This window comes from Anomaloglossus baeobatrachus, chromosome 3, assembly GCF_048569485.1.
Source record: "Anomaloglossus baeobatrachus isolate aAnoBae1 chromosome 3, aAnoBae1.hap1, whole genome shotgun sequence".
In the NCBI taxonomy this organism is placed as follows: domain Eukaryota; kingdom Metazoa; phylum Chordata; class Amphibia; order Anura; family Aromobatidae; genus Anomaloglossus; species Anomaloglossus baeobatrachus.
In genome coordinates, this window is record NC_134355.1 from 301,235,583 (window position 1) to 301,260,408 (window position 24,826).

At 48.0% G+C, this 24,826-nt stretch overlaps 1 protein-coding gene across 2 annotated transcripts in view; it reads right to left on the minus strand.

Annotated features, from left to right (window-relative positions):
• The window catches only part of HSF2 (heat shock transcription factor 2), an 84,114-nt gene that overhangs the window by 54,049 nt on the left and 5,239 nt on the right, over positions 1 to 24,826 (minus strand). For both annotated transcript variants that reach the window (XM_075338292.1, XM_075338291.1), the window contains exons 2-3: positions 22,205 to 22,313; positions 14,622 to 14,749 (exon numbers count right to left, since the gene is read on the minus strand). In XM_075338292.1, coding sequence (XP_075194407.1) covers positions 14,622 to 14,749; positions 22,205 to 22,313 — 237 coding nt within the window. The remainder of the gene's footprint in view (positions 1 to 14,621; positions 14,750 to 22,204; positions 22,314 to 24,826) is intronic.

Sequence of the window (24,826 nt, forward strand, 5' to 3'; positions counted from 1 at the left end):
AGTGTGACACGTACAAGAGAAAACACGTGTCTTTGAAATGAAAAGATTTTCTATACTCACCTGTCTCTAGTGCAGCTGTCTTCGACGCTGCTGTTACTTGCTTCTGAGTCCCGCTCATTATGCTCATGGATTCACTACACTCAGCGCGGACCCAGAAGTAACAGCAGCGCCGGGGACAGGCGAGTATCCAGAAATGTGTGTGCAATGATGTCACTGTTTCATCGGAGTATCCAATGAACTTGGATGACCTCCTGACATCACTGCTGAGCGACCCATGCTACTGCGGGTGTTGCGGCAGTGACTTCACAGGTTTATTGGCAACTCTGATGAAACTGATGTCACTGCCATGACCGCTCACACACTGATGAGGGCGCCCCTGTGTTGACCTGGGCTGACCTTATGAGGTCATCTCCGGTCACTGTAGGGAAGCACACAAAGTAGTGTGCATGTGTGCCTGCAGGGGCTGCTCTCATAATCAATGGGGAACGCTCAGTTCCCACTAAATGTGCCAGCGAGTATGGGATCGACATGGACCCCCTAAGTGGATTACGGCGGATTAGGGCTATGACAGGGAAATAAACTGGAAGAAAGGGTGTCTTGTCTTTATTTAGTTAATAATTTTCTCTTTTTAATGTCTTTTCAGGTTCACTTTTGGGGAACGTCGTGGGATCTCGCAATGGATTACTGTAGACCTTTTATATGATTTAAAAATAAATAAATTGGTGAAAGAGGGCTGGAGTCAGGGATTTTTTGTTCAAATAAAAAAATGTTATTCTACTTTCAACAACTGAATTAGTAATGTGGGTTTCTGCTAGACGCCACCCATTACTAATATCAGGGCTTGATGCCATCTGGCATCAACCCCACTATTACCACCCCATTTGCCAACGTACCAAGGCAATGTAAAGAGCTGGGTCCAGCGCCAGAATTGGCGCATCTAATGGATGTGCCACTTAAGGGGTGGCTGCGAGCTGCTATTGTTAGACTGGAAATGGCCAAATTACCATGGTTTATCCCAACCTAATAATATCAGCCCCCAGTTATCTTGTATGCTGTACTTTGGCTGGTTTTAGAAAAATGAAGGGGACTCCACATTTTTTTTTTAATAGAAGAAAAAAAAAAAAAATCAAATATTTTTTTAAAGTGTGTGGGATCCCCTCTATTTTTAACAGTCAAGGTATAGCAGCGCGCTCAGGGTTGCAGCCTGCAACTGCTGCTGTTCCTGTGCTGGATATGAAAACTGGGGGAACCTCATGTAATTTTTTTTTTTTAAATCTAAAATAAAAATGCTGTAAAACAGCTGGCCAAGCTAGCTAGCTATCTATTGAGATATTCTATTTTACATGTTCTTTTTTATTTTCTTTATGTATATCTCTCTATATTATCTGTTAGATCCATCTATCTAGCGATAACTTTTCTGGGTTTGCCCATCTTTTACACATTAAAAAAAAAACAAAAAAACAAAAACATTTCATTTTAGTATCACGCTTTTTTTTTTTTTTTTTTTAACACTGAAACCAGTCACATGGATGTCACACATATGCAAAAATGGATGTAACACGTATGACCATACCGGTGCATGTGGCTTGTACGTGTTTAAAACACGGACGTGTGGAAGAGGCCTTAGAGTGAGAACGGAGTGAATATCTTCATGTCAGTCAGTCGCTCTAGCTAAGGGTGTAATACTCTAGATGTCGAGACGGACCCAGGGAAATTGTTACAGCAACGCACAGGTTAAAGTCTAATGATTTTACACAATGTGCAACAGCGTTTCTGAATATTATTGTTATGCAAAATGTATGAAAGGGAATGAAGGAACAGTGGGAGTCAGTCAATAACATGTAGGCCATTTCTGAAGAAGTTACTTGTCTTTTGTTTTAGCGTGGAAATTTCCATAATTGAGGTAATGGACACCCATATGTAACGTAGAGGCAGTCTTAAAGCACCACTCCAGTGTTTTTTTTTGTTTTTCTTTACAGTCCTGGTGTGTTGCTTCTAATCTAATGTCCTTTACCATAGTATTATATTTATCCATCGGCATTTTCACATTTTATTGGTGCCACCCTGTGACTGAAAATTCTGACTGCTGGAAGTGAGAAACCTGTCACAATCTCACAATACATGTCCATGAAGCTAGAATGAGGCTCTCATAGATTTGCATGGACAAGTGACCTCCGCTGCGCTCTAGCAAACACTGGAGAGATCCAGCAGATCACAAACTACTGGAGCTGTACGAGAGCAGCGGTGATAGGTGAAAATGGCGGTGGGTAAGTATAAGATTTAGTGATGGGGACCTGAGATTAGAAGCACCACTGGAAGGCCTAAGCCACACGGCGAGAAAAACATCGCATTCCACTCGGACCAATATTAGCCTGTGTGTCAGCACACATGAGCAATTATTTTCTCAGCCCTAATCGGACCGAGAAAACAATCGCAGTATGCTGTGACTGTAATGCGAGACTTTCTCTCGCATCCATTCAAGTGAATGGGGCGAAAAAAACAAAAAAAAAAAAAAAAACAATAGCTGCAAAAGCGACCAGAAAGATTACAGAACCTTTAAAAGGGAACCTGTCTGGTGCAATATGCAGAGCCACGAGCAGTTCTGGGTACATATTGCTAATCCCTGCCTAACCGTCCCTGTATACACTAGCGTAGTTTTTCTAAAGATCTTTTACCGTATGCTAATGAGCATGGGGACTAGTCCCCTGGGTGTTAGTTCCCTTGCCAGTCAGCCCCATTAGCATGTTAGTACGCCGCTGTGGGTGTGCCAACATGCTAATGAATGTGCAGAATCAAAGGATGATCTCACTCATCTCTCCGGCTGCCATCACGACCGACTCTGGATTTCGGCCCAGTGCGCATGATCCCGGCGTTTGGGTCATGCGCACTACTTCAGTTTGAAGCCAGGACACATACACCCGGCTTCATAGTGCACATGACTTGAACTCCGGGGTCATGCGCACTGAGTTGAATTCCAGCATCGGGCGGCGATGGCAGCGGAGAGGTGAGATCATCATGCGACGCTGCGTATTTATTAGCATGATAGCACACACACACACAAGGGCATACTAACATGCTAATGGGGGCGACTGGTCAGGGAACTAACGCCCAGGGGACTAGTCCCTGCGCTCATTAGCATAAGGTAAAAGATTTTTAGAAATACTTTTTCTAAAGATCCTTTTATCTATGCTACTAGATACAGGGACAATTAGGCAGGAATTAGTAATATGCACCCAGAACTGCTCGTGGCTCTGGGTTCATATTGCACCTGACAGGATCCCTTAAGAAAACCACAGGCATTTTCCTGTAGCATCTATGCCGACAGCTAAGGCCATGTGCAGACGTTGACTATTTGGTAAGTTTTTACCTCCGTATTTGTAGGCAATATCAGGAGTGGAACAATCAGAGGAAAACTAGAATAGAAACATGAGCACCATTTCTGTATTATTCACCCACTAATGGTTTTGGCTACAAATACTGAGGTTAAAACTCAGCAAATACTGAACGTGTGCATATGGCATTAGGGTATGTGCACACAATCTTGGACGCAGCCTGTGTTCTCTTGTAGGGCAACGAGTGCTGTCCACAGAAGACCGCAGTTGCCCATGCCTACAATCAGTGTTCGGGCAGCTGCGGACAACACGCACGGCACCGCAGCATAAGTAGACATGCTGTGGTTCACGAAGAAGTCGTGCCGCACGTCTGTTTATGCTGCAGTAAGAACAAGCACAGTGCCTGAGAGTTCTAGAGTTTTTTTTTTAATGAATACCAATATGAGTAACATACAATGTTTATTTTTTAGGGATATTAAGTTGAAAAATTATGAAAAAAAACTTTGTGCTTCGATTTTTTTTATACCCTCTTTACAGTGTCTATTCCATTTATATTTTCACTGATTAGACTTAGGGACACTGATTCTAAACAGAATATATATATATATATATATATATATATATATATATATATATATATATATATATATATATATATATATATATATATATATATATATATACACACATACACATATACACACATATACACACACATATATATTTATTACACACACACACACACACACACACATATACATATACTGCAATTACACAGTATTGAAAAACAGTAAAAAATAAGTCTCCGATTGAGCTCAGGCTTTTGCTGATCTACACAAGTACCAAAATGGTAGCCTCCACCCACCTCTTCCCCTCATTTGAATACCAATGTCAAAGATTGACAGTAGTATCAAAATTCTTAACAGCCATACCTGTAGCTTTTGAGACTTCCAGCACACTTGGGGACCCCTGCCCAGGAAGTTAATTCACATCCAAAAGGCAGGAATGGGGAAAAGAAATTGACAGATCCCTGACTTTTCTGGGTTCCAGAGACACACTAAGGCTATGTGTGCAGCGTTTTGAGCTGCAGTGTTTTAATGCCAAAATGCATGCATTTTGATTTCCAAGCAAAGTCTATGGGAAATAGGGCTTTCTTGTGCGCACAATGCTTTTAAAAACGCAGCGTTTTAGTTGCAGAAAATTTGTCAAAATCTCTGCGTTTAAAGATTTTTTGCCAACATTGGAGTCAATGAGATCTTTCATAAACACACAAAGAATCAAATTCCTAGCGTTTTACATGCATTTTTGGTGCAGAATGCATGCTTTTTTGACCAAATAAACGTATGCGTTTTTGGCATTAAATTGAAGTAATCATGTGTCCCTTTACACACACATATAGTCCGACAATTAAATTAATGAAAAGCAATATTTTTACGTTATTTTAGCCAGAAATATTAGATCACAGTTGTCATTTTAATAAAATTAGCTATTTTGTATATGATTTTAATCATGATATTTTTTTTCATAGTGTTTGAATGTTAAAACTTTATTTAGTAGTGTCTTTGTAATGAAAACGCATCTGACTTTAAGCAATGAAAAAGCATGTAAAATGTGGTAAAACCGCATGCGTATATTTAGCGATTTTGTGGTCCAAACCAAATGTGACAAAGACAATTTCTGCCAGAGGATGCATTTACAACTGCAAGTAACTGGACGCAAAGTGCGCACATAGCCTAAGACTCTTCTGGGAAACCTGCCGGATAACAGACTGACCGGATCACACAGAGGTTTATATGTAAAGCAGAAATTACATTCTCACTGCAAATCTATGGAGCCTTGTTCTGAGACTTGTTAGGTTACAGTGATGGAAGTAACACTGCCCCACACAACGGTACCTGTGTGAGCTGGCAGAGAAAAGGAGCCATCATGTGGGACCAGAACAGTGGAGGAAACAATCACTTGGTATTTTAATGCACGAATATACATCACTACACAGGTAATTAGAAGGATTTCGGAGGTAAAAATATTAGTGGGACATCTTTTTTAACCCCTTCACGATATTTGATGTACACATACATCATGTTCAGATAGGCGTTCATGACCAATGGCTTTCATGTGCCACCATGACTGAATATGACAGCAGAGCATTGGCACAAAATAAAACAAAAAAAAACGCTAGAATTACTTTTTTTTGTCACTGCAACATTGCATTAAAATGTAATAACAGGCGATCAAAACATCACATCCAGCCAAAAATGGTATAATTAAAAGAGTCAGCTCAAGACGCGAAAAAAAAAAAGCCATCACAACAAACAACCCCAGATCCCGAAACATGAGAATTCCATGGGTCTTGGAAAATGGCAACAAAAGTGCAATTTAAAATAAAAAATAAATAAATAAATAAAATTGTGATTTTCTTTCACCTAGACAAAAGTAAAACTATACTGCGCTTTTATGAACACTTAAGAGTTCAAACTGACTCCCATGATCTTCAGGTCACAACGAATACACCAATACCAGATTTATATAAGAACTAGCTGTAGTACCATGGCGTTGCCCGGGATAGTGTCCGTCTCTCCCGCCCGTGTCCGTCTCTCCCGCCCGTGTCCGTCTGTATGTCTTTTTCTGTCTCTCTATCCATCTCTCCACTGACATCATATAACCTCACGCATAAGATTCAACTAACAGTTTATTTTGCTCCTATAGCAACCACTGACAGTTGCTATTAATAACCTATAGCTCCCACCTCCATTCAGTTTAATGGTGGCAGGATTTTAGAGACTAACTGTAAAACACGGGGTTAAATTTTTCTGTCAAAACAGTTTACGACGCTCCCTGGGTCACATGAGGCGTCTGTGCAAACTTTTGTGATTGTATATGCGACGGTGTGGATTCCTTTAGCGGACATACACAGACACCTTTATATATTAGATGTGTCAGTATTACTTTTGGGCACATGGCATTTTTCTTGTTTTTGCAGGATGAGATGATGTTTTCAGGGATACCATTTTTAATTTATTTACTTAGACTTTTTGATTGAGTTTTAATCCTTTTTTTTGCTGGTTTGATGAAAAAGCAGTTTTTGCTACTTTTTTTGCAGTGTTCACTGAAGTGGGTTAACTAGTTTGACAGTTTTACAGATCAGATTGTACTGGATGCGGAGATATCAAATATGTATAATTTTATTTTTATTAATGCATACATTTATTGGCAGAATTTCTCGTGTTTTTGTTATTTTGTGTGTGTTTATATAGATTTTTTGCAATTTGACTTTTTTTTTTCACTTTTTTTGCTTACCTAGTCTCTCTATGGGACTTTAACTTTTATTGGTTAATGTGATTACTATTCTCATGCATTGCAATGCATAAAACATGTCAGTGTTGCACTGATAAAATGCCTTTTAGACCCTGCTCTTGGCAATGTCTAACAGGCCACCAAAGCTTGCAGATCAGGAGGTCATTATTTGACCTCCAGCTAGCATGACAACCATCAGGTCCCCGTGATCACATCAAGTGGGTTCCGATATTTAGCTCACTCCTCTCAACCTTCCAAATATTTTGATTGCTATTGATCATGCCATTTAGAGGGTGAAACAGAATGGGGAGGTGGAGGTATCAACCCTAGCCGTTACAGCAAGAGCTCAAATGTCACTTAAATAGAGTTCCCAGTGTCGATCGTGCGGGCACATCATCATCAACATGTGCTGCTACGTCCATTTGCAGAACGCACTGCAAAATAAGACGTAGTGGTATGTCCAATGTTGGGAAGGGGTTAACTGTCAACTTCTCCATAATGTAAAAGCGTCTTCAATGTGTACAGATTTTAGCGATGAACTGAGACTGTTGAGAATAAATGTTCAGTCCTGGAGGACAAAAAAAAGAAAAAACGAAAAAAAAAACCAAACCCCCAAAATGTATCTTATATATTACAATGTTTTTTATATTAAAGTATACTATATATCAAAACAAATATACATTAAAACTGCAGTTCCTATTCAAGGACAAATTAAGCCAGGTCCTTCAAAAGGAACCTGGCATGTAAAAAAGCTGCTAATCTGCAGATGTGGGGTTAAGCAAAAGGTTAATAGTGTTTTAACACAGGAAACCCGCACCTTCGAAATGATATAAGCCGTACAAGAGTGGTGACAAGCCGCCCTACTTCTGTCTCTGTCTGAAAATCTGAGGCTGCCGGGAGAAATAAAGTTCATTCCTTCTGGCAGTGGGACTCTCAGTGCAGCGGCTACACAGGCAGCGTTAGGGCATGTGTGCACGTGTGCGTATTGCATGCATTTACGCTAGCTTTAGCGCTGCAGCATAAAAGCATGCGTCCTGCGTCCCCAGCACAATCTATGTAGATTGTGCATAATCCGTACACACGATGCTTTTTTGAACGCAGCGATTTGCATGCTGAAATTCTGATCCAAATCCGTGCGTACAAAAAAGCAACATGTCACTTATTTGGTGCTCTTTGGATGCTGCTCCCACTCTGTCTATGGGAAAGGCAACATCCAGAGCTCATGAAATCGGCATCTATTCTGCAGACACACTGCATGCATTATGCAGTGTTTCTGCAGCGATTTGAAGCACACATGCACTGCCAAATCGCTGCAGATTTTTCAGCATTTACATGCGCACAAGCCCTTAGAAAGTTATTAACCCGCAGATTATCCTCATAGCTGCAGGTTAAGGCCCTGTGCACACACTGCGTTTTTGTAGTGTTTTTTGCTGCAGAAAGAAGGGAATTTTGTTACTTACCGTAAATTCCTTTTCTTCTAGCTCTTATTGGGAGACCCAGACGATTGGGTGTATAGCACTGCCTCCGGAGGCCACACAAAGCAATTACACTAAAAAGTGTAAGGCCCCTCCCCTTCTGGCTATACACCCCCAGTGGGATCACTGGCTCACCAGTTTTAGTGCAAAAGCAAGAAGGAGGAAAGCCAATAACTGGTTTAAACAAATCCACTCCGAAGTAACGTCGGAGAACTGAAAAACCATTCAACATGAACAACATGTGTACCCGAAAAACCACCAAAAATCCCGAAGGACAACAGGGCGGGTGCTGGGTCTCCCAATAGGAGCTAGAAGAAAAGGAATTTACGGTAAGTAACAAAATTCCCTTCTTCTTCGGCGCTCCATTGGGAGACCCAGACGATTGGGACGTCCAAAAGCTGTCCCTGGGTGGGTAAAGAAATACCTCATGTTAGAGCTGCAAAGACAGCCCTCCCCTACGGGGAGGCAACTGCCGCCTGCAGGACTCTTCTACCTAGGCTGGCGTCCGCCGAAGCATAGGTATGCACCTGATAATGTTTGGTGAAAGTGTGCAGACTCGACCAGGTAGCTGCCTGGCACACCTGTTGAGCCGTAGCCTGGTGTCGTAATGCCCAGGACGCACCCACGGCTCTGGTAGAATGGGCCTTCAGCCCTGATGGAACCGGAAGCCCAGCAGAACGGTAGGCTTCAAGAATTGGTTCTTTGATCCATCGAGCCAGGGTGGCTTTGGAAGCCTGCGACCCCTTGCGCTGGCCAGCGACAAGGACAAGAGTGCATCAGAGCGGCGCAGGGGCGCCGTGCGGGAAATGTAGATTCTGAGTGCTCTCACCAGATCTAACAAATGTAAATCCTTTTCATACCGGTGAACCGGATGAGGACAGAAAGAAGGTAAGGAGATATCCTGATTAATATGAAACGAGGATACTACCTTAGGGAGAAACTCCTGAATGGGGCGCAGCACTACCTTGTCCTGGTGGACCACCAGGAAGGGAGCCTTGGATGACAGCGCTGCTAGCTCAGACACTCTCCGAAGAGACGTGATCGCTACCAGAAAGGCCACTTTCCGTGATAGTCGAGAGAGTGAAACATCCGTCAGAGACTCGAAAGGCGGCTTCTGGAGAGCAACTAGTACCCTGTTCAGATCCCATGGATCTAACGGCCGCTCGTACGGGGGGACGATATGACCAAACCCCCTGCAGGAACGTGCGTACCTGCGGACGTCGTGCTAGACGGTTCTGAAAAAAACACCAATAGCGCCGAGACTTGCCCTTTAAGGGAGCCGAGCGACAAGCCCTTTTCCAACCCAGATTGCAGGAAGGAAAGAAAAGTAGGCAATGCCAATGGCCAGGGGGACACTCCTTGTACAGAGCACCAGTAAAAGAAAATCTTCCACTTCCGTGGTAGATCTTAGCAGACGTGGACTTCATAGCCTGTCTCATGGTGGCAACGACCCCGTGTGATAATCATGAGGACACTAGGATCTAGGACGCAATGGCCACACAGTAGGTTCAGGGCCGTAGAATTCAGATGGAAAAACGGCCCTTGGGACAGTAAGTCTGGCCGGTCTGGTAGTGCCCACGGTTGACCGACCGTGAGATGCCTGTCGCCAGAGCTCTTTGATCGTCATGAAAACCGGGACCTTGCTGTTGTGCCGATTCGTGAAACCCGTCCGGGTGCAGAGACCATTCTCCTGCGTCCACGCCCTGGTGACTGAGGAAGTCTGCTTCCCAGTTTTCTACGCCCGGGATGTGAACTGCGGATATGGTGTATGCTCTGTCTTCCACCCCTAGCAGAATCCGGCGGACTTCCTGGGAGGCTCTCCGACTGCGTAGTCCGCCTTGGTGGTTGATGTATGCCACCGCTGTGGATTGTCCGACTGAATTCGGATCTGTTTGCCTTCCAGCCACTGCAGGAAGTCTTGCAGGGCCATATGCACTGCCCAGAGCTCCAGACAATTGATCTGAAGAGTGGACTCCTCTGAAGAGAGTCCTTGATCGTCTGAGAAAGGGGGACGTTCCTGTGTAGGGACATCGACTTCCCCTCCCATTAGCGAAGAATGTTCTATTGAAGTGGACGCAGATGAAACTGCGTGAAAGGGACTGCCTCTGGATGAGGTGTCTCCTTGAAGGAGAGACTGCACCCCCGTCTGTAGTGACCGCTGTTTGTCCAGTGGAAGCTTCACCATCGCTGAGAGAGTGTGAAACCCCAAGCTAAGATATGCCAGCGATTGGGTTTAACTTTGAAAAGTTGAGGACCCACCCGAAACTCTGGGAAGTCTCCAGCGCCATGTTCAGGCTGTGTTGGCATGCCTCTTAAAAGAGTGCCTTGACAAGTAGATGGTCTAAGTAAGGGATCACAGGGTGACCCTGAGAGTGCGGGAGTGGTCCCACTGCTGCCATGAACTTGGTGAAAACCCGTGGGGCTGTCGCCAGACCGAAGGGTAGGGCTACGAACCGAAGATGCTCGTCTTCAATAACGAATCGTAGCAAACGCCGGTGCTCTGGAGCAATCGGCACGTGGAGATAAGCATCCTGATGTCTATTGATGCTAGGAAATCTCCTTGAGACATTGAGGCAATGACGGAGCGGAGGGATTCCATCCGGAACCGCCTGGTTTTCACGTGCTTGTTGAGCAGTTTAAGGTCCAGAACGGAACGGAAGGAGTCGTCCTATTTTGTCACCCCGACCAGATCGGAGTAAAAAGTGTCTCTTGTTCCTGAGGAGGAACCGGGATTACGACTCCTACTGCCTGCAGAAGAGCCTCGGCTCGGCCGGTGAGGAAGTTTTTGCGACAAACTGTCTCTCACCCACCGGCCATTGACCTGTGGCAGTTAAATGTCGCTAAAGCGGGGGAGTCTGCCACCGACCGCGGACGCGGAGAGAGAGGGCTGAAAGTCATGAGGAAACCGCCTTGGTAGCGGTTCCTCCGGCTGCCTTCTCCGGGCGTGATTGAGCCCGCCAGGAACCTGCGCCCCTCTGAGCCTTTTGAGTCCTGTTGGACGAGGGCAATTGGGACGTGCCCGAGCCTGGGAAGGACCGAAAGCTCGACTGTCCCTTCTCCTGATGGGTCTTGTTTGATAGCTGGGGTAAGGAAGAATCCGTACCCTTGGACAGTTGAATGATTTAATCCAACCGCTCACGAAACAGTCTGTCACCAGATAAAGGCAATCTGGTTAAGCACTTTTGTGGAAGCAGCATCTGCTCCAATCCCTTAACACTAGGAGCGTAACAACACGGAGTTGGCGGACGCCACTGACGTACGGCTCGTAGAGTCCAGGACAGCATAAACAGCTTGAGTCGCAATGCCGACATTGCGAGGTGAAGGACGCTACTGCGGCCAAGATGTACATGTGACCGCGTCCCTCTGCGCAATACTAGCTGAAATAGCTTGGAGTGCCTCTATGGCTGCGAATGCCGGGGCAACCGACCCGCCGATAGGGCTATCTGTCTGGCAATGGCATCTTTAAGTGAAGTCCCATCTTCCACTGCAACTATAGATCTAGCCGCAAGCCTGGAGATTGGGGGATCCACCCTTTGAGTGCTTGAGCACGTCAGGGGGGAAGAGACAACGCGTATCTTCAATACGGTTGGAGAAACGCTTATCGGGATAAGCGTGGTGTTCCTGGACTGCTTCTCTGGAGCCAGAGTGACCAGAAAAGTACTCAATATACGCTTGAGATACCGAAATAGGGATTTCTTCTGCTGTGAAGCTGACCCCTCCACTGGAGGAGTTGAGGGAGAAATACCCAACCTTCCATTGATGGACGCTATAAGATTATTCACTATAGCGTCACCATCCGGTGTATCCGGATTGAGAGCGGTCTCAGGATCAGAGTCCAGAACAGCTACGTCTGCCTCATCATACAGAGAGTACTGTGATGAAGTCGAGGGCCGTTCTTAGGGAGCTCGCTTAGGCCGTCTGGGACTGTCGTCCGTGTCAGAGCCTGCACCCTGGGATGCATGGGACCCTCCTGGAGCCATGATTTGTTTCGAAATCAGGGTGGCCAGGGGCATTGAATCAACATTGCCCAAGGTCTGTCTGGACTGCAAAGTCTGTAAGATGTTAGTCATAGCCACAGACAATATATCAGCGGAAACTGCAACTCCGTCCCTGTCCCTGGACAGGGATCACAGGTGGTTCTTTTGGCCACCTGTAGCAGAGACCCCGTTGAGTAATTGCACACACTGGGGGTCCTGGAACAGTCGCATGCAGTACAAGCAGCATAGAAAGCCTGTGCCTTGGCACCCATGCTTTTTTTTTTTTTTTTTTGCTGTTGCTGTCTAGCCATCTAGGAGCATTAGCCAAGAATAGCGACCGTACAGTGCAATGTATAGCATACAAGCATGAAGTACAATAAACACTTCAGCACATGCAGTACAAGGAGCATAGAAAGCCTGTGCCTTGGCACCTTTGCTTTTCTGCTGCCGTTGTCTAGTTATTCAGGAGCATTAGCCAGGAAAAGCGACATACAGTGAATGTATAGCATACAAGCATGAAAATAACCACTGCAGCACATGCAATCCAAGCAGCATTGAAAGCTTGTGCCTTAGCACCCTTGCTTTTCTGCTGCTGTTGTCTAGTCATCAAGGAGCATTAGCCAAGAATAGCGACATGCAGTGAATGTACAAGCATGAAAATAAACTCTGCAGTACATGCAATCCAAGCAGCATTGAAAACTTGTGCCTTAGCACCATTGCTGTTTGCTGCCGCTGTCTAGCCATCTAGGCGGGTAGACAGCCAAGAATAGCCCTTACAGTGCAATGTAAAGCATACAAGCATAAAGGACACATGACACTGCAGCACATGCAAGACAAGCAGCATATAGAGTCTGTGCTTTAGCACCCCTGATCTTTTGCTGCTGTTTCTAGGTCTGCATCCTGAATAGCGACCGTACAAAAGTACAACAGGACACTTCGGCATTAGTGGGTCAGCACTTTAGTTGCCGCTTACCGCCCGCACAAAAGCGGGTGTGTGGCGCCGGAATCCTGTGCTGGTAGCTCAGCGCTTGTCTCCGTTTTCCCGCTCTGCGTGCCGGAATGGCTGCCGGCGTCCAGAGGAGAGGGGCGGGCCGAGGGCGTGCCCGAGACAAGAGCGGGAACCCGGCGCCCACTGTGTCTATTAAAGGGGGCTGGAGAATGCAAATAAGGCTCCAGCCCTCGGCGCTGCTATAGAACAGCGTCTCTCCCTGTCCCTGAGTGACAGGGTGGGGGCGGGAACGAAGCGGCGCTAGGCCGCAAAAGCCGGGGACTAAAGTTAGAAACGCCGCCGCCGTAAAAGCACGGTCGGCGCGTCCCCGGCGCACTACAAGTCGCAGCTGCGCCGCCGCTCCAGGGGCGGTCGGCGCGGCGGTCCCCACACGTAAAGTCCCCCAGTAATCTGCAGGGACTATAAGCCCAGCGCACAGCGCTACAGTCCCCGGCGCACTAGCACACCCAGCAAGCCTGGAGTGTGCGTGGCCTGCCATACGGGGACACAGAGTACCTGAAAGTTGCAGGGCCTTGTCCCTGAACGGCACTCCCGCTCCACATCCAGCAGGTTCTATGGGTCTGTGGATGGAGCCCGGCCTCAGGGCTTGGTGGCCGGAAAGATCCCACTTCCTCAGAGCCCCTCAGGGGGATGGGGAAGGAAAACAGCATGTGGGCTCCAGCCTCCGTACCAGCAATAGGTACCTCAACCTTACAAACCGCAAGTGGGGTGAGAAGGGAGCATGCTGGGGGCCCTAGTATGGGCCCTCTTTTCTTCCATCCGATATAGTCAGCAGCTACTGCTGACTGAACAGTGGAGCTTATGCATGGATGTCTGACCTCCTTCGCACAAAGCAGAAAACTGGTGAGCCAGTGATCCCACTGGGGGTGTATAGCCAGAAGGGGAGGGGCCTTACACTTTTTAGTGTAATTGCTTTGTGTGGCCTCCGGAGGCAGTGCTATACACCCAATCGTCTGGGTCTCCCAATGGAGCGCCGAAGAAAGGTGCCTTTTTTGTTCAAAGTTCATGCAGTCCTTCCCCACCCCAGCAAAACCTATGAGAAATCCAAAATGCGCACACCGCACACTGCGGTTTTTTTCCCTATAGGTTTTGCTGCAGAATTTCTGCAGCAAGAAGCAGTATGTCACTTCTTTTCCACAGGTACCTGCGGTTTTGCCATTGATAAATAATTAAAAAAACCGCAGGGACCAACCCGCGGAAAATCCGCAACAAACCATGGTAAGACCACATGCAGATTTTGGGTGTGTTTTTTTGCTGCAGGTGCGGTATCCTGCCAGAGGGTGCAGATTATGCTTAAGAAACACATTTTCCCAGTGCGCACAGACTTATAGGGTTGGGGTTTTTTTTTTTTTTTTTTAAATGACAGGTTCCCTTTAAGGGTTGTCAGGAAAACCTGTCATAGATCCATGGACATTATGGCAACATCTATTTTTTTAGCCTCCACTGGCAATACCAGAGTACGAGGGGCTTCAGCTGCCCGGCAGGTGGGAATGTGTGTAAACTCTGGTAAGAATGAAAGAATCCTGAAACTTACCTTCCTTTTTATATTCTCCAATAACTCATCTTGCCCCTGAATAAAGAAAGGATGTTGAAATTCAACGGGTCCATCCTTCTCCTGCTTTACAATCCCAGAGTCCACATGAACAACCTTCCTGAAACCATCTTTATGGGACAGAGAGACATGCAGAAGTAAATGGGGGGCACAAGGACACAAACTGGTAAGATGGTCTTATTCACACACATCTAACATAATAAGGAGCACTTTCAGGTCTCATCACATTCTTCTCATTTTACCTGCCCCCTTCTGCTCATGTTGTGAAAGTGGTCTGAGCTGTAGTATGTATGTTTAAACGTAATAAGAATATCTGTGTATGCAAACAATCAAAAAAGAGAATTTTGTTTACTTACCGTAAATTCTTTTTCTTATAGTTCCGACATGGGAGACCCAAACCATGGGTGTATAGCTTCTGCCTCCGGAAGACACACAAAGTACTACACTAAAAAGTGTAGCTCCTCCCTCCGGGCTATATACACCCCCTGGATGACAATCTAACCAGTTCAGTGCAAAAGCTGAAGGAGGACATCCACCCATAAGTAGAGATAGAGTAAAACTCGGAAAGACCGGAACTCTGTCTACTAACAACAGCCGGTGAAACACACGGAACAAAAAACTGCCAACAGGCAACAGGGAGGGTGCTGGGTCTCCCATGTCGGAACTATAAGAAAAAGAATTTACGGTAAGTAAACAAAATTCTCTTCTTCATCGTTCCTTATGGGAGACCCAAACCATGGGACGTTCCAAAGCAGTCCATGGGTGGGAAATAAACCAAACTGAGAAGTAGGCAAAACCTAACTTCACAAATGGGCGACAGCCGCCTGAAGAATGCATCTGCCCAAGCTCGCATCTGCCGAAGCATGAGCATGCACTTGGTAGTGCTTCGAAAAAGTGTGCAGACTGGACCACGTGGCAGCCTGACAAACCTGCTGAGCCGTAGCCTGGTGCCTGAAAGCCCAGGAGGCACCGACAGCTCTGGTTGAGTGCGCCTTAATCCCTGGCGGAGGAGGCACCTGAGAACACTGGTAGGCATCGGTGATCGCCGACCTGATCCAACGAGCTAGGGTCGGTTTAGAAGCAGCAAGACCCTTGCGCTGACCAGTGGTTAGCACAAAAAGTGAGGTGCACCGCCTAAAAACGGCGGTGCGTGACACATAGATTCGGAGCGCCCGCACCAAATCTAAGGAATGCAACGCCTTCTCAAAGCGATGCACAGGGGCCGGACAAAGAGAAGGCAATGAAATGTCCTGGTTAAGGTGGAAAGGAGACACCACCTTAGGGAGAAAGTCCGGAGTCGGACGAAGAACCACCTTGTCTTGGTGAAACACCAAAAAGGGGGATTCCGAAGAGAGCGCAGCCAAATCAGAAACTCTCCTGAGAGAAGTTATGGCTACTAGAAAAACAACTTTCTGTGAAAGTCTAAACAAGGGAACCTCCCTGAGAGGCTCAAAGGGGGGTTTCTGTAAGGCCGTGAGGACCAGATTAAGGTCCCAGGGATCCAAGGGCCGCCGGTAAGGAGGAATGATGTGAGATGCGCCCTGCATGAAGGTGCGCACCTGAGCCAGTCGGGCGATACGCCGCTGGAACAATACCGACAGAGCCGACACCTGTCCCTTGAGGGAATTGAGGGACAGTCCTACCTGTAGACCGGACTGTAGAAAGGACAGGATGGTCGGCAAGGAGAACGGCCAAGGAGCATGGTCGGAAGAACGACACCAGGACAGGAAAATCCTCCAAGTCCTGTGGTAAATCTTGGCCGAGGAAGACTTCCGAGCCTGAGTCATAGTGGAGATGACCTCAGAGGGAATGCCTGAAGCCGTCAGGATCCAGGACTCAAGAGCCACGCCGTCAATCTGAGAGCCGCAGAATTCTGGCGGAAGAACGGACCTTGAGAGAGAAGGTCTGGGCGGTCCGGGAGGTGCCACGGCACCCCTACGGACAGACGCAGCAGGTCTGGGTACCAAGCTCGCCTGGGCCAGTCCGGAGCAATGATTATGACTCGACGGCCCTCCATTCCGATCTTGCGCAGAACCCTGGGCAAGAGAGCTAGAGGGGGAAACACATTGGTCTCAGTTCCGTCTGGCCTATCTTGAACCAGTGCGTCCGCTGCGAAGGCCTGAGGATCGTGGGAGCGAGCCATGTAAACCGGAACCTTGTTGTTGTGCCGGGATGCCATTAGATCCACTTCCGGAGTGCCCCACTTGCGGCAGATTGATCTGAACACTGACGGATGCAGGGCCCACTCGCCGCTGTCCACGGTTTGACGGCTGAGATAATCGGCCTCCCAGTTTTCCACGCCTGGGATGTGGACTGCAGATATGGTGGACTTTGAGTCCTCCGTCCACTGGAGGATTCGTTGAACCTCCAACATCGCCAGACGGCTGTGAGTCCCGCCCTGGTGATTGATGTAGGCAACCGCTGTCGCGTTGTCCGACTGAACTCGAATGTGCCTGCCCGCCAACAGGTGGTGAAAGGCTAGGAGAGCTAGAAACACAGCTCTGATCTCCAGCACATTGATCGAGAGGGCTGATTCGGACGGAGTCCAAGTGCCCTGTGCTCGGTGATGGAGAAATACTGCTCCCCAACCGGAGAGGCTGGCATCCGTGGTGAGGATCACCCAGGACGGAGTCAGGAAGGAGCGTCCCTGAGACAGAGAGAGGGGCCGAAGCCACCACTGAAGGGAGCTCCTGGTCTGTGACGACAGAGCCACCAGCCTGTGCAAGGAAGAGATCCGCTTGTCCCAACAGCGGAGAATGTCCAGCTGCAGGGGACGCAGATGGAACTGGGCAAAGGGAACCGCTTCCATTGATGCCACCATCTGACCTAGCACCTGCATGAGGTGTGTGATGGAATGACGGCGGTGCCTCAGCAGAGAGCGCACCGCCAGACGAAGGGACTGCTGTTTGACTAAGGGCAACTTGACAAGTGGCGGCAGAGTCTCGAATTGCATCCCTAGGTAAAGAAGCACCTGGGTCGGGGTCAGAGTGGACTTGGGCAGGTTGACAAGCCACCCGAACTGAACGAGCGTGGCGAGAGTGAGTGAGACACTCCGCTGGCAGTCTGCACTGGATGAGGCCTTGACTAGAAGGTCGTCCAGGTAAGGAATCACTGCCAACCCCTGGAGGTGCAGAACCGCAACCACTGCTGCCATGACCTTGGTGAATACTCGAGGGGCCGTGGCTAAACCGAAGGGGAGAGCCACGAATTGGAAATGTTCCTCTCCGATTGCAAAGCGTAGCCAACACTGGTGTGAAACCGCAATAGGCACATGCAGATAGGCATCTCTGATGTCGATGGATGCCAGAAAATCTCCTTGGGTCATTGAGGCAATGACCGATCTCAGAGATTCCATGCGAAAGTGCCGCACCTGAACATGCTTGTTGAGAAGCTTGAGATCCAGGATGGGCCGGAAGGAACCGTCCTTCTTGGGGACTAGAAAGAGGTTTGAGTAGAAACCGCTGAACCGTTCCCGGGCGGGAACCGGAACAATTACACCGTTGGCCTGCAGGGATGCCACGGCCTGAGAGAAGGCGGCGGCTTTGGAGCAGGGGGGGGGTGGACAGAAAAAATCTGTTTGGCGGGCTGGAAGAAAATTCTATCCTGTAGCCGTGGGAGATGATATCTCGCACCCACTGATCGGAGACGTGTTGAAACCACACGTCGCCAAAGTGGGAGAGCCTGCCACCGACCAAGGACGTTGCTGGCGCAGCCAGATAGTCAAGAGGAGGCTGCCTTAGTGGCAGCGGCTCCTCCGGTCTTTTGAGGACGCGGCTTCGCGCGCCAGTTGGGTTTACGATCCTTGGCTGCGGTAGTGGACGAGGTCGAGGGCTTAGAGGATGACCAGTTAGAGGAACGAAAGGAACGAAACCTCGATTGGTTCCTGCCCTGGACAGGTTTTCTGGTTTTAGTTTGTGGCAAGGAAGTACTCTTCCCGCCAGTAGCTTCCTTAATTATTTCATCCAGTTGTTCACCAAACAGCCGGGACCCAGCAAAAGGAAGACCCGCAAGGTACTTCTTAGAGGAAGCGTCTGCTTTCCACTCTCGAAGCCACAAGATCCTGCGGATCGCGAGGGAGTTAGCGGAGGCCACCGCCGTGCGGTGAGAAGCCTCCAGGATGGCAGACATGGCGTAGGATGAAAAAGCCGAAGCTTGAGAAGTTAAGGCATCCATCTCAGGTATAGAGTCCCTGGTGAGGGAATGTATCTCTGCCAGAGAGGCAGAGACTGCCTTAAGAGCCCACACTGCCGCAAAAGACAGGGAGAACGAGGCTCCTGTCGCCTCATATACAGACTTGGCCAGAAGGTCAACCTGGCGGTCAGTGGGATCCTTAAGAGAAGTGCCATCAGCCACAGCTACGACTGTGCGGGCTGAGATTCTGGACACTGGAGGGTCTACCTTTGGAGACTGGGCCCATTCCTTAACCACCTCTGGTGGAAAAGGAAAACGGTCATCAGAAGTACGCTTCGGAAAACGTTTGTCAGGACAGGCCCTGGACTTGGTAACAGTGGTCCGAAAACTGGAGTGGTTAAAAAACATACTCTTAGCTCTCTTAGGTGAGGTAAACTGGTGTATCTCTACCAGAGAGGCTTGTTCCTCTGACTCTGGTGGATTGAGGTTCAGTACGGAGTTAATGGATGCAATCAAGTCACTAACATCCGCATCACCCTCAGACACGTCAATGGGGTACATAGAGGCAGCGTCTGAGCCCACAGTAAACGAATCCTCCTCGCCCTGCACCTCGGCTCGTGAATCAGAGCCGTGGGACGAGGAAGGAGAAGGGTCCCTGCGTCTCCGTTTAGGGGGACGGGGTCCTAGGACATGCTCTGAGAGCTCTGCAGAACTCGGAGCAGCAGAGGCACCCTGAGAAGAGGGCTGATGCATGGTCAGCAGTGTCCGGGACAGCTGCCCCATGGAGTCGGCAAAAGACTGGGAAATAGCTTGGGAAAAGGATGCTACCCAAGCCGGGGGTTCAGCCACCGGGGCCGGAGCAGCCGGAGGGACCCCTGAGGAGGCTCCAGGCTGAGACACAACCATGTTAGCACAGGCATCACAATGTGGGTATGTGCTTGGCTCTGGCAGAATGCGCTTACATGCAGTGCATATAGCGTACATGTTTGCAGCCTTGCTCCGGGTGACAGACATGCTGCTGAGGTGGAAGCTCTGCAGTAAGAATACACTCGTATAGAATGTCCTGAGAGTGTATAATAAAGCCCACAACCAGAGGTTGTGGCTTACCCGACCGCTCTGTGTGCCCTCCGGATTCCACAGCTCGGACCCCCAGTAAAGCGTCAGCCTTCCAAGAAAGCAGCAGATTCAGCAGCCAGCGCCGATCAGTGTGATAAACGCTGAGAAAATGGCGCTGGGAGGAGGAGGGGGGGGCGGAGATTAGCCCAAGAGCGGGAAACCGGAGGGCTAAGGAGAGATGCAGGGGAGGGAAACATCTCCTCAGAGAGGAGTGTCCTCCCCTTTGCTGGATGGCCGGTGGGCGGCGCCACTCTATTCCCCTGCATGAATGACATGCAGAGGAAGATGAAACCGAAACTAGGCCCAAACAGAAGCCGGGGCCTAGATTTTAACATGCGGCCGACGAGCAGGCACCTTCGGCGCGGTTCTCAGGGGAAACCCCCAGAACCGGCCGGAATTTACAGTAAACATAAAAAACATACTCTCCCCCTAATAAAAGTACCCGGGACCCCTGAAAAACGTCTCAATACTTAGCTTTTGAGACGCAGGGCCAGTCCCTGAGGGGGGTTAAACGCTCCTTCCAGCAGGAACCAGACAGGGCTGCGGATGGAGACCGGTCTTCTGCAAGCAGAGAGGACCGTGACGGCTCCCACTTCAACCCAGAGCCTCTCAGAGGATGTGAAGGAGCGCGGCATGTGAAGGCTCCAGCTTTGTAAAGTCAACCTTAACAGCACCGCCGACACAGTGGGGTGAGAAGGGACATGCCGGGAGTCCAGACTGGACCCGCTTTTCTTCCAAATCTTTAAAATCAAAAAATAAAAATGAAAAAAATCAGAGAATGCATGTGTGTGTGACCTCCTGAACACAAAGCATTGAACTGGTTAGATTGTCATCCAGGGGGTGTATATAGCCCGGAGGGAGGAGCTACATGTTTGAGTGTAGTACTTTGTGTGTCCTCCGGAGGCAGAAGCTATACACCCATGGTTTGGGTCTCCCATAAGGAACGATGAAGAAATGTAGATGTAGTTGCATAATAATCTGTCTATGTAGCAATTGCACAGATCTATAAAAGTTGTATAGTCATGAAGGGGTTACCAAGGATAAGTGAACAGATGTACAAATAATGGACGTTTTCAAATAATGAGCAAAAGTCTTATCAGTAATGTTTACACAGAAAGAATGTTTTAATGAACAAAGATATGTTGGGAGAAAATAAGGAGTTGAATACTCCTTACTCCCTTGTTCTAGCTTCAAGGTTAGAAATGCAGATTGTATAATTGGGTGTCTTAAGGCCCCGTCACACTAAGCAACATCGCTAGCAACATCGCTGCTAACGAACAACTTTTGTGACGTTGCTAGCGATGTTGCTGTGTGTGACATCCAGCAACAACCTGGCCCCTGCTGTGAGGTCGTTGGTTGTTGCTGAATGTCCTGGGCCATTTTTTAGTTGTTGCTGTCCCGCTGTGAAGCACAGATCGCTGTGTGTGACAGCGAGACAGCAACAACTAAATGTGCAGGCAGCAGGAGACGACTTCTGCGGACACTGGTAACCACAGTAAACATCGGGTAACCAAGAAGCCCTGTCCTTGGTTACCCGATATTTACCTTTGTTACCAGCCTCCGCCGCTTTCACTGTCAGTGCCGGCTCCTGCTCTGTGCACATGTAGCTGCAGGACACATCGGGTTAATTAACCCGATGTGTGCTGTAGCTAGGAGAGCAGGGAGCCAGCGCTAAGCATTGTGCGCTGCTCCCTGCTCTGTGCACATTTAGCTGCAGTACACATCGGGTAATTAACCCGATGTGTGCTGTAACTAGGAGAGCAGGGAGCCAGCGCTCAGTGTGCGCTGCTCCCTGCTCTCTGCACGTGTAGCTCCGTGCGCTGGTAACCAAGGTAAATATCGGGTTGGTTACCTGATATTTACCTTAGTTACCAAGCGCAGCATCTTCCACGTGGCGCTGGGGGCTGGTCACTGGTTGCTGGTGAGCTCACCAGCAACTCGTGTAGCGACGCTCCAGCGATCCCTGCCAGGTCAGGTTGCTGGTGGGATCGCTGGAGCGTCGCAGTGTGACATCTCACCAGCAACCTCCTAGCAACTTACCAGCGATCCCTATCGTTGTTGGGATCGCTGGTAAGTTGCTTAGTGTGACTGGACCTTTAGAATACAAGAGCTCAGTTGGTGATGCTGGCTCAAGGAGAACATGTCTTATGTATTCATTGTCTGATACATTGATATATCGGCACTGGTATACAGCTAATACGGCACAGTCTCTGCTCTGATATCCCAAAGGAAGACTCCATTAGCAGTCTTCACCCAAATTCCTCCCTTGACAATGTCAGACCATAACCCATGACATGCCAGGATTTCCGCAGACTTACACATATTGAGCTGTCTCACAAAGCTGGCCATGTTATTGTGTTTGAAGTACTTGGGCAGGATTTCCTTTGCAAACCGTTGTTCATCCAGGACCAAGAAACTCTGACCATTCTGAAATAAAAGACAAAAAATATTAGAGCAAAGAATCCAAATCTAAATCTCATAGTTTGAGACACGTGGACAGCACATTGGAGTAATTTGCTGAAGGTTAGGCTATGTGCGCACGTTGCGTACAAGCCCTGCAGAAATTTCTGCAGCGATCTGAAGAGCACATGTGCGCTTTAGATCGCTGCAGAAATGTCCGTAGTGAGCGCCGATTCCATGCGCTCTGCCTGCAGCTCCTGCCATAGACAGAGCAGGAGCTGCCGGCAAAGCGCAGGAAAGAAGTGACATGTCACTTTTTGCGCAGCGCTTCGGCAGTAGCCGAAGCGCTGCGCTCTTAAACGCCACGTGCGCACGGCCCCTGCACAGTCTCCATAGACTGTGCAGGGGACGCAGGACGCATGCAGTTACGCTGCGCTACAAAGCGCAGCGTAACTGCATGTTTTTACGCGACGTGCGCACATAGCCTAAGACCGTGTAATTGTAAGTGATGCAATTGACAATCTGAAATTCACTATCAAATGAGATCAAGGTGTCATGTACAACATCCATTAAAGGGAACCTGTCAGGTACCTCAAGGTTGGTCCAAAGCATGGCAGGGGCCCTTCTGGTTGGACCAAAGTGTCAAGGACAGTTCTCAGCAAGTCCTAACTAATGTGCCCCCTTGGCCCTGGTTGACAACTATATCATTCCAATGTGTAATGGTGTTTGCCAGTGAAAGGGAATCTGTCAGTAGGATCAACCCTTCTGAACCATTTATATGGGTAAGACACTAATCTCCCTGAGAATCTGCCTCTAGAGCTTATTTTAAATAAAAGGGGCATTACCAGTGTGACATGTAATGACTGACAGTCTGCTCTCATTATCACACAGCTTTGTAATGATATCAGTGCAGCACAAGTGATCTTTGTTGCTGTACTCTATTATGAGAGCAGACTGTCAGTTATTACATGTCTCACACTGGTAAGATTCTAAGGGAGATCCATGTCTGGCACATAGAACTAAAGGGCACATTTACGTATAAGAAAAACGTTGATTTCTCTGGAATAAGACATCAGATCACAGATATTTTATTTCATTCAATTTTCTATGACTTGCACGCCCATATAGACAGCTTAGGAGGATTGATCGTACTAACAAATTCCCTTAAAAATGTTTCAGAACAGTGAAGCATCAGTCAAGGCCAAAGGGAAAGTGTTAGGTAGGATGTGAGGTACCTGAGCACCTGAAATTACATATAGAATCAATCACTCTTCTCTGTAATCAGCATTTTTCTCTAGCTTTTCCATTTGCAAGCTCTATTTGCTTTCAGTTGTTTGAGATAGTAAATGAGATTAGTTGCTATATCGTCTCATATACAATACACAGAAACAATCCCTAATGTATAAGTAGCATATGTTCAAAAGCAGCATCAGTACTGAGCATTGTAGTTGCGAATCCAGCAATGGGGTGAGAAATACGTACTAAACAGTGTGTGACTGTGCCTCTCCCACTACTCCTTTCTTCCCTGGCATGTACTATTCAACTGATCTAATGGGTAAGTGAGCTGGCAGTCAAGTCTTCTTTACCAAGATGGCCTTCAGCTGTTATCTGCACTCCCTCCACTGATTGGCAACTTTCTGCGCACACTGTGCGTAAGCAGAAAGTTGAGGTGGGTTTATACAGAGGAGCACTTAACATGGAGGAGGAAATGGAAACAGGTGAACAAATAAATTATCAGCAAGCAGCCCCGTAAGTGACAAAAATGGAATCAGGGTCTGTCTCAAGATTATGCTGCTCTCAGATTAGGTGGCAAAGACCTGGTAACAGATTTATTTTAAGTAATGGCATATCCTAGGCATCACCTACTTAAAAGACAGAAATTAAAGCACGTTCCGGAGAATGGCGACTGCTGAATCGTGCCTTGGTGTGGACGCCACTCAGGAGTGGGAGTCTTTAATTACTCTGACAGCCGGCAGTAAATAGAGCCTTAAGGGTGCTTTACACGCTGCGACATCGCTAACGATATATCGTCGGGGTCACGGTGTTTGTGACGCACATCTGGTGTCGTTAGCGACATCGCAGCATGTGACACCAAGGAGCGACCTTAAACGATTGCAAAAGAGTTAAAAATCGTTGGTCTGTGACAAGTCGTTCATTTACCAAAAATCGTTGTCTGGTCAGTAGCGAGGTTGTTCGTCGATCCTGCGGCATCACACATCGCTATGTGTGACACCGCAGGAGCGACGAACATCTCCTTACCTGCGTCCACCGGCAATGAGGAAGGAAGGAGGTGGGCCCCTCCTCTGCTATTGGGCGGCCGCTTAGTGACGCCGCAGTGATGTCACTATGACGCTGAACGCACCTCCCCCTTGAAGGAGGGATTGTTCGGCGGTCACAGCGACGTCGTTGAAAAGGTATGTGCGTGTAACGCTGCCGTAGCGATAATGTTCGCTACGGCAGCGATCACCAAAATTCGCACGAACAACGGGGGCGGGTGCTATCGTGCATGACATCGCTAGCTATCGCAGCGTGTAAAGCAC